Here is a 10,449-nt window from a genome sequence, read left to right as displayed (position 1 = left end):
AAAGACTTACAGATTTCCTCATTGCTTTTGTCCTTACAGTTTTCTTTAACTCTTTAGTAATGATAATAGCAAAGAATGGTTACTTACCCTTAAACTAACTATGATTCTTCCTTGAGCATTTTTCCATGTGGATCCCACTTTTGATGGGTGAGGTTACTCAGAGAAAGGGTTTAGTGAGAGAAGAGGGTGGGACCGTGGGACTTAGGATAGAGCATTGTGGAACCAGTAGGGAAAATGGGAGAGGGAAGTATGATCAACCAAAGAGACCCAGCAGGAGAGCCAGGGAGAAGACCATGTCATGAAAGCCAAGGAAGGAGATGTCAAGCAGGCGAGTCTAATCAACACAGCAGATGGGACAAGCAGGTGAAGTAGCTGCCTTGAGAGTTGGCTAGAAAGAGATCAGAACAGTTTCAGAAAGTGTGGCAGGGAATCCAGGATGGAGGTGGAGGAGAGGAATTCAAGAGGCAACAGTTGTAGATAGCTCACTCAGTAAGTCTGGAGGTAACGTGTAGGAAGGGAGATGGAGAGGCAGTAGGTGGGTAAGGAATGGCTTCAATCATAATTACAAAGAACCAAATTCTGAGAGGTGCCAATCTCCCTGCAAGTTATTGTGAAAACATTGGCACAACTACCAACCATTATTTATGCTCTAAAATTCTCTTTATTAAAATCCTTTTTAAGAAACACAATCTGAAACACTTTGTAATCAGTTGCACAGATCAGTTAATACTGGTGACACCACCTACATAACTCAACAAGTTCTAACAAATTCCAATTGTTTACAAGGCAAAACTTAAATTAACAAGATTCTATAAGCTCAATAAATAGTATGTCTGGTCCAGTTCAAGTATAATTAAACAAATCACAGCCTTAATAGAGAATAGAAAAACCCTGAATATAACCAGCCTGACACTAATTTAGTGTTCAAGCCAATATTAAAATGTGTTAAGTCTTATGGGGCTAATGTTTAGATTTTTTTTTTTTTTAATTTTTAACCTGGAAGAAAGCAAGTTGCATTGTGACATTAAAGACTATTTGAGATCAGCAGATAAAAACATGTTCACTGTTCAGAAAGGCTGCAGCCTGTGTGAAATCTTTGGTTGAGACATGTTGAAGTGATTCATAAATATCATGGAAGCTCCTCTTTAAATAATAATAAATAATTTTTTGGCTAGACTTGAGACTGCCTGGTGCTATACATATATTAATCAGAAATGTAAATTGTTGAAGAACTATGCCGACTAGAAAAATACTACATCTTAGATTTTAAATATAGCAAGTCAAAAGAGAAACAGCACATTTTACAGCCGTTGAAAGAGGCAAATAGCTACCTGTACAGGTGCGTTGCCGCTCAGCAGAATAGGTATTAGACTGATGGCTAGGGGTTAAATGCCTGCCAGCATTGCCTCTATGGGCTGTTTTGATGGAAAGACATTATATTGCAGGTCTCTAATTGCGTTGGGCTGAAAATTGATTGCACAGATTGTTAGACTGAATGCTAAGACTTGGAGGTTCTTTTCAACTGCTTTTGAATATAGGGATTTTGCAAAATAAAATAAAATTCTCAGGACTACAGCTGCCTTTTTGGCCACATTCACGTGCTGTTTTGTCAGATTTTCAAATCCCCCCTGAAAATGCCTGGATTTGATCACAGTTGTGTGCGTGTGCACACGCAGATGCCTTTCTGGAGGCTCTAAACATTTGGCCCTGGACCCCAAATACAGTAATTAGGCCAGAATCACCCCTTTGGGTTCTGCCCGTGGAACCTGGGTTTGCAGGCTGTCAAAGGAGGAAACTCCACATGGAAAGGGGTGCCCCCACTTTTACCCGGGGGGATTAGGACCAGCCAGCACAAGCAAGGCGATCTTGGCTGGCTGAGAGGTGTGCTGACTCAGCACGGCTCCTGGGCTGCCCATCAAGCCCCCAACCTTTGGAGCCCTGGCTGGAAACTGAAGCACTCTTCCTCAGGCAAGATCTCTGGGGAGGGGACTGTAGGATACCACTACCAACCCGCAACACAGATGGATTCTGCACTTCTGATGCAACTGGCCCTGCGAGCACAAGGTGAAATATGCAAGGGGTGCAGCACAGGAGTGAATCTGGGCCTTAGGGTTTAATATTTTGGGGGTAATAAGTTGAATCGCTCATTTAAGTCTGACAATGAGCCCATGGGCAAACACAGAAGCTAGGTTTAGTGGTTTTACTCCTGCTGACCAGAATGGTTTCACTGTTACCTTCTACTTCCCCCATTTGTTTGCATCCACCTGTTGTCTCTCACCTTGAACTCTGGTTGTAAGTTCTTTGGGGGCTGGAACCTCTCGGTGCTACTGAAATACAAATGGATAATACTACGACTACTCTTCATACTTGAGTTTGGCTGGAGATAAGTTGCTAGAGGCGTGGGGATTTGGGGCACTATCAACCCTACCTCCCATCCGCTTTAACGTAACCAGGTGATCTAAAAATCTACCACCACTCTAGTGAGTGCTCCAGTTCTGGAACAGTCTGAGATATAAAAATCAGATGCTTGCTCCTTAGGTGATTCCCCTCCCCACTCATCTCGTGCTATCAGGCAATGAGAGTAATTCTTCACATTCAGTCTATGCATCACTGCCCTAACAGCTATGCCTTGGACAGTAACTACAGAATATTTACTTCCCTTTTCATGATTTTACATCTTGCAATAAAAATTGTGGCCTAACAAATCTCATCAAAATGTAATAAGAAATCTTGTAGCAAGAAGAATTTGCTTTTCAAGATTTTTTGTTTCAATTAATTGAGGAATAAAAGCCATGTTTTAAATACATTTGGGCCCAAATCCTGTCACACCTGAAATCTGGTGACGCTCAGATCTATGCCTAAATATTGTGTCTTCCCTTCTTTCTCTCTGATGCACCAAGCCAGACCTGGAATCCACAGAATCCCTGAACTTTGGAGAAAAATGAATCCAAGATTTGCAGCTTGCACCCAACTCTGGTTGAAATAAATGGAATGCCTACACCATCTAATTGAAAGGGAACTTGCCAAACAACAAAATGCAGCCAGCAGATATGATACTGAGCTGAAACCATTTTCAGAGAAAGAAGAATATGGCTGCTGGTGCGGGTGATATGGAACAGGTTTTTTGGTGGGAGCAGTTTTGGCAGATTGGCCACTTTGCAACATTAATGTTGTTCTCTGTGATGGATAAGCCATTCTGGGGGGAAATGATTTACTGTACACAAAATCCTATTGCATTAAGTGAAACATCTAGCGCCAGAGATTTCAGTGGCCCTTAATATGGTCAATATCAGAGCTGGACAAAGAATGCGGGAGAAAAATCTGCAAATTCTCCCATTCTCCGTTTTTCATCCAAATTTCAAACATTTCAAAAATTTTCCTACCACTTGCCTGGAGACATGGTTTGTGGTGCATTTTGTAAAAGCATAATTCCAGGATCAAATCTGGCAGCAGTTTTAGTACATATTCACTTTGCTACACAAAGCCCATTGAAATTAACCAGAAATCTAAATAGTGCATTTCAATGGGACTTTACATTATATTAAGCAATAACTCTGAGTATAAACAATGCCATATAATAATATTTATAGTTGCTGGTGCATCCTGTGTTCTCACTACAGCATTCTGTGAACAGTTGTTACACTTGCCATAAAAATTCAGGGGAATGAATACAAAAACTGTTAAAACAACATTAAGTGTCTGGCTTATTTCCATAAAGACCAGGAAATTCAAGATGGCCAAGATTAGAAAAACATGTTTTAAACCCCCCCAATGAGAATGGATAAAGAATTCTACAAGTTACATAAGCGAAACGTCTAGCAGTTATAAAGCTTCTTGTGCGAGTTTAATCTAAGACACAAAGTGGACACACTTTTAGAATTTTCCCAAGGAATATTTCCAAACACAGAAATTACCAAAGAGCATCCAGCCCACAGGATATAAAGCACTGGAGAACGAAGGCAAATAACTTTCAGCCTGAACTGTTCTGCCTGTATTGGATTTCAATTGTACGCTCCTAGAAACAGGGACTGTGACTTCCTCGATCTTTGTACAACATCGAGTACATGGACAACACTCGAAAATTAAAAAACAATGATGATTATCATCACCAAGCTCTAGGTGCACATATCCTGAGGCCACTGGGGTTTACCTTATGCCATCTAACAGCACTAGCACAATGGCTTTAGGTCTCTTAAACAAGGCCTATTGTTCACTATACTAATGAGTGAAGTGACTTAAAATATATTCATGTTAAAAGCTTCATTCAGGACATTTCTTTTCAGATCATTTCCACTGGAGGATGCTAAATTCTTCTAAATACTCAGCCTGACCTACTGTGTGGCATCTGAGAATCCCTGAGAATTCTGAGTTAGTATAGGAAGCCGCTCCCAACACACAGCCTGAGAAAGAATAGCTGTGCTTGTTACAGATACGCCAGCACTGCTTCCCCGTGGGAAACTATTTCAGGCATTATGGTTTTTAATGGCACCCTGGGCATAGATGCATAGAACATGCTGTTTATTGTGCTTTCCTTCCTCCTGCACAGTGCAAATTGATCACCACACCATGTAGATCAACAATGAAATGTCAGCATTCACTCATTTACAGCTCTTCTAGTTGAGCGACATCATAGCTTTTTCTTCTCAAAGTGGGGAACAATCCCAGCAACGTCCTGTGGCAGATTGCTGTCTTCTTCATTCATTTTCAGACTCTCTTCTGCAAGTTGGGATAGATACTTCTGTGACCAAAGGAAAACCAGAGGTGGCATTAGCAAAATTGAGAATACTCAGCACAGAGTGCTTTATAACTTCAAAGCACTGTCACTAGCCCTTAACAACCCTGGGAGATAGAACCCACAGACATTCTGTCTACACTAAGGAAATTTAAACTGGTGTATCTGTATTAATGTAGATCCCCTAGAGCAAATTCCCTTAATGCTGACAAGACCAGGGAGGTTAAGTGACTTGCTCAATGCCACCCAGGAAGTCAGCAGCAGAACCAGGAGGACTACAGTTCAGGATATCCTGGCTCCCAGTCCCATGCTCAATCCACTAGACCTTTTCTCCTGGCAAATAGAAGCTGATTGCTCGATTCTGCTCTCACGTTGGGGTAAATCAGCAGTAACGCCACAGAAGGGAACAGAATTACACTGGTATTGAAGTGGTGGGATTGAGAGCAGACACTGTTCCTGAGATATGATTTAAAACATACGTTACATTTGCAAAGCATCTGACTTAGACACATACCTTTCGATGTATATAAATCTATTTCTTTTAAGTGAAAGGAAAAGTGAAGCCAACAATCAACACCGATAGAATTTAACAATCTGGCTGGAGTATTTGCCTGTATTGACTTGTTTTATTCTGATGGAGTTCAAGTGCCTTAAATATCAATAATATAGTGCGATCCTAAAAGCTATTAGCAGCCAGTAAAGCTGCTGACTTACTGGCAATGCCCTTGGTGGCAGAGGTGCACACAAAATGGAAGGTGGAATGACATGGGCGTGAGAGAGGCATGCAAAAATTTTATACTCAAATTCAACCCCGGTGAATGGCATGAGAGGCAGAAGGGAACAAAACTTCCTCATCACAAGTAAAATCTTCCTCTCTGTGGATCCTGACCAAGCAAATGCCAGTTACTCAAACTCTTGAAACAGATTCATTAGCACCATCAGTCTACGTACAGCTGTGATGAGAAATTACATACATCTCTAGCTACGAACAACTGCTCTGGTCTAGGACTGGTCATTTAAAAACACTGCTCCAGGGGGGAACACAGAATCCTCATGGCAACTCTGCAGCAGGCACCCTATCACCTGCTACGTGTCTCTCCTTTCAGTGGTGCCTGTGTAGGACCTGCTGTTGCACCATCTATACAGTACACTGCATAAACTCACAATGTGCAGGGCAGGGTTAACTTTTGGGGGCCCTGGAGCCCACCCAAAGGCCCCGCCCCTGCACTCCTCCCCAAGGCCCCGCCCCTGCTCTCCACCCATGCTCCGCTCCAAGGTCCTGGCCCTGTTTGGCCTGTTTCCCGCCAGGCCCCGCCCGTCGCTCACACGAGGGGTGTGTGGAGAGGAGTGAGGTGGGGAAGGGGTGGAGAGGGGCCAGGCAGGGAGGGATTGGAGGGTGCAGAGAGGAATGATTGGGGGTGGGGCTTCAGGGGGAAGAGGCCAAGTGGGGGTGGGGCCTTGGGGGGTGGCCACAGTCCAGGCGACAGGGCATCTTCTGGGTGTGGGCCCGTCACTATTGTAAACTCAGTACTGACAATGTGGCCTTCATTTTCTAGAGAAAGGGCAAAACTCTTTACGTTTCATGTGTACAGCTTAGCAGGAGGTGACTCAAAACTATTCTTCAGCTTCCAGAGGCAACCTTCCCTCCCCCCCCCCCCCTTTTTTTTTTTTTGAGGGGAAGGGGTAGTCGCTGGTCCATTTTTAAACCCCAAACGTTGCCTGCCAAGATCCTTAGAGCTGCTCTTAGATGGTATACCATGATGATTGCCACTGCTGTAATCTTGAATAGAGAGCTGTGGCCTGTGGAAACGCAGCACACAACACTCTGTCTTGATCTAACTGGACAAAATTCCACATGGCTGCAGGCAAGAGTAAATATTACAAGAGTCTTTGGATAGACATGGAATTCATTAAGGTTGCTTTAATTTATCTTTAAACCATAAACTACATTTAATTACTAGCACACATAGATGGAACATATAACCCATAAGCTGATTTTTTTAAGCTATTGCCTACCCAATGATGGTTGAGATTTTCAAAGCTGACTAGGGGTTTAGCCACACCCCCTTGTTGATTTCAATACCACCTCATGTGGCTAAAGCCCTTCTCAGCTTTGAAAAATCTCAATCTAAAACCCCCAACTGCTATTTATCACAGAACTGCAGCAAGAGGGAGAAAATACTTTTTTGGTTTAAATAGAAATCCACTACAAAACCTATACAGAAGGCAGTCAGGCATTACAATGCATTCCATAAAACCTCTCTACATTTATATGTAAACCAGAATGAAAGTGGCTTTGAAAATTGTTTGGCATTAATCTAATTCTGCGGTTCTCAAGCTTCATTGCACGTCGACCCCCTTCTGACAACAAAAATTACTACACGACCCGGGGGGGGAGGGGACTGAAGCCTGAGCCCTCCTGAGCCTCACCGCCCCGGGCAGAGGGGCCCAAGAGAAGCCCAAGGAAGGGGAGTCCGTAATCTGAGCCCCACCGCCCAGGATTGAAGCTGAAGTGTGAGCCCTGCCGCCCAGGGCTGAAGCCCTCGGGCTTCGACTTTGGCCCCAGGTGGTGGGGCTCAGGCTTCGGCTTCATCCCTGGCCCCCAGCAAGTCTAATGCTGGCCCTGGCGACCCCATTAAAACGGGGTCATGACCCACTTTGGGGTCCTGACCCACAGTTTGAGAACCACTGATCTAATTTAAAATATAATCTATCTACTTTAGGTACTTCTCCGGCCCCCATCACCATAACCTTTAATGTGTTTAATGTGAGGGGGAGCAGTGTATACGCTATTATCTTCAGTTGGGGAACTGAGACACAGAAAGGCTAAATGACTTGCCCAAGGTCAGACAGGAAGTCTGTACCAAAGCAGGTATGCTGGTGCCCTAGACCATCCTTCTTCTTCTATATCTACTCACCTCAATATTTAATTATTAACCCCTGGACCATCCTCCCTCTATAATCACTTCTTAACAAGCAGACTGGGCCTTTTCTGTGAGTGATCCTCAACACCGGAACTTGATTTTCCCCCGTGGTGTGCCTGAATATGTTCCAGACAAGCTGCACAGCCCCATCTTTTCTTCTTGGGGTGGGGGTGCACCGAGCAGGATGGGTGAAGAATGCACAAAGGTATGGTTAATATTGATGCTGTTATGAACAGGGATTGTTGATATTCTCAGGTGGATATCTAAAAAGTGACCAAGGGAGGGTTGGGTTTGGTTTATTTTTGGATATGCCAATGATCTTAGTGCAATATTGTCTAGTGTGTGCTTGGAAAAATACCCAGAGCAATGAGTGGGGATTTAAAAGTAAATCTAAATAAATACATAGGACATGGCATTTTTCTTCACTGCCTTCTAGCAATTGTTATGTAGCATTATGCTGCACTGTTGGACAGCTGCCATGTTCCACACCAGAGATGGCTGCATTTCAGTGGCCTATGAAGCCATCCTCAGATCATTTATGTATCATACACATAATGCTTTGAAATTCCTCAAGTTGAAACATACTGTAGAGACTTAAATTGGCACAGAAATAAAATTATACAAATTCTAAAAGGGTAACAAATTTAGCTGCCATGAAATTAACAAATCAGTAACGGTGGCAGGCTCTGTGCAATCTGTCCCAGAAAGAACTGCCTATGCACTTCAGTCCTCACCTGAAACACCCCTACTACTCCCTAATTTTGGGACTCTTAAGAGGAGAGACTCAACTGGGCCAAATTGTGTGCTAGTATTTTTGTGATGTGGACTTCTCACCTCATTTCACTTGTGAGCCATGATTTGAGCACAGGGATCCAGAGGTGACAGGCTAGTGTGCTGGCCGGCAGCACTGCACAAACCATTTGATTTCTATACATTTGTCAGCTTAAAAGATTTAAAACTGTCCATTTCCATGCCACTGAATTCTGTGCGCACCATGAAAGTCCGTTTTATAGCACCAGAGAGTTTTACTCAGTCTGACCCATTCGTTAGTAGAAGCAGGACTAACACTAATTACACGTGTGTTTTACCTGAAGATTTTTGTAGTGAACAGTACTTCTGCAGTGGCTTGTCTTAGCTGTCTCTTCATTCGTGTAGAAAAGTCCACAAAGCTTGCAGTAAAACCCAGTTCTGGGCACCACAAATTCCACACCTACCAAACGATTTTGAATCACATTAACATGGTTTACTTTCAAAGAGAAAAATATAATTTAGCTCAATGATAAAGAAACAAAGGCTAATCCCAGATCTACTACTTTCAAGTTCACCTGAAAGGACATCAAATTCTGTAACACTGACGAATGACGGCGAAAAATTACAATTTAAAACATCATGCGTCATGCATCTGACGAAGTGGGTATTCACCCACGAAAGCTTATGCTCCAATACATCTGTTAGTCTATAAGGTGCCACAGGACTCTCTGTTGCAATTTAATACATCATGTACTGCAAATACACATTGTATACATTCTCTTAGGTATTCTATGTATTTATACATTATCTCAGATAATATATGCATGTATATTTATTGAGAATACATGATGGTATAGCACAAAGGGTTGGGATAGTCACAGAATTTACTAGGGGCAAAAGTCACAACTGAGTTATATAGGTCATTCCTAGTGAGTGCCAATAATATCCTTATATTAGATCACACCACAGTGTATTCTGTACGTTCATGTTCTATGGTTGTGTAATGTAATCGATCCATTCGGGGCTAACTCACTCTAATTTTTCATGTCACATGCTTAGAAGCTCCTTACTGTACAGAGAACTCACTTGAGAGATCTCTCTGCCCTCAAGATTTCCTTGGCACTGAGCAATGCTTCTACCAAAGCCCAGATAATTTCTTTCTGAATGTGTCAGTCCCCCTATGTTTTAGACCTTGGAATCCAATGGCAGTTATTTCAGCTGTTCAGTGTCATTAATGAACACATAGTCCATTTATCTGGAATAATAATCCATAATCTGGAATAAAAATCTCAGTTCTTTCCACATTTAACCATGTGTTACTTACTGTTTCTTTTGATTCTCCTTGCATTCGTTCTGAGAAACAAATACAATAAGTAGCCTTAAAGTGACACCTTGTTGTACATTCAAGGTATTGCAATGGACAGTGTCTCATGCAGAGAGAGACCTAAACGTTTAGACATACCTAGAGGAATGCTAAGTTCAGTGAAAACATCCTCTTGTTCCCAGGATGGTGAAGAATGGGTTCTTTTAGATTTCACCTCGGAGAATTCAGGAGATTTCATTTCCAGGTACCTAGAATTTACTTAACAAAGGAATAAATGCATTGAATGAAAACAGTTCAATGAAATATGACAACTTCTATAATCCCCTTTCAAACTTTTTCTGAATGAGGCCAGAAGTTGAACATGACCTGGAAATGGAATATTTCCATCCAATCTGGATGCTTAAAACAGTACAGCTGCCAATAGCTAACCAATAAGAAACACCACACATTAACTACATTTTTTTTCTAGAGACAATTTCATATTTATTACTGCTCTTCTGTTTATATTTTAAACTTTTCCATTTTGGTAATTGCCCACTTTCATTAGAGAGAGTGTGTTAAAACTGGAGCTATACTTTATGCATGCCTCAGTATTACAGGATACTGACAAACACTATTATTCTGTATTTATATGTTAAATCAGTGCAAGCAGCAGATTTAATGCATGGGAAATATTGTATTGATTTACTGGGAAGGATTAAGGCTGGTAAGAAAGATAT

General features: G+C 42.1%; 1 protein-coding gene across 1 annotated transcript in view; it reads right to left on the bottom strand.

Moving 5' to 3' along the window:
- Positions 1 to 655: 655 nt before the first annotated feature.
- Positions 656 to 10,449, bottom strand: part of RBM20 (RNA binding motif protein 20) — a 162,328-nt gene continuing 152,534 nt past the window's right edge. The window contains exons 12-14 of the mRNA XM_026651069.2: positions 9,869 to 9,988; positions 8,745 to 8,866; positions 656 to 4,738 (exon numbers count right to left, since the gene is read on the bottom strand). Coding sequence (XP_026506854.1) covers positions 4,628 to 4,738; positions 8,745 to 8,866; positions 9,869 to 9,988 — 353 coding nt within the window. The 3' untranslated portion in view covers positions 656 to 4,627. The remainder of the gene's footprint in view (positions 4,739 to 8,744; positions 8,867 to 9,868; positions 9,989 to 10,449) is intronic.

This window comes from Terrapene carolina, unplaced genomic scaffold, assembly GCF_002925995.2.
Source record: "Terrapene carolina triunguis isolate 2854851 unplaced genomic scaffold, T_m_triunguis-2.0 Scaffold95, whole genome shotgun sequence".
In the NCBI taxonomy this organism is placed as follows: Eukaryota; Metazoa; Chordata; order Testudines; family Emydidae; genus Terrapene; species Terrapene triunguis.
The sequence above is the reverse complement of the archived record's forward strand: the minus strand, read 5'-3'. Positions and strand labels throughout refer to the sequence as shown.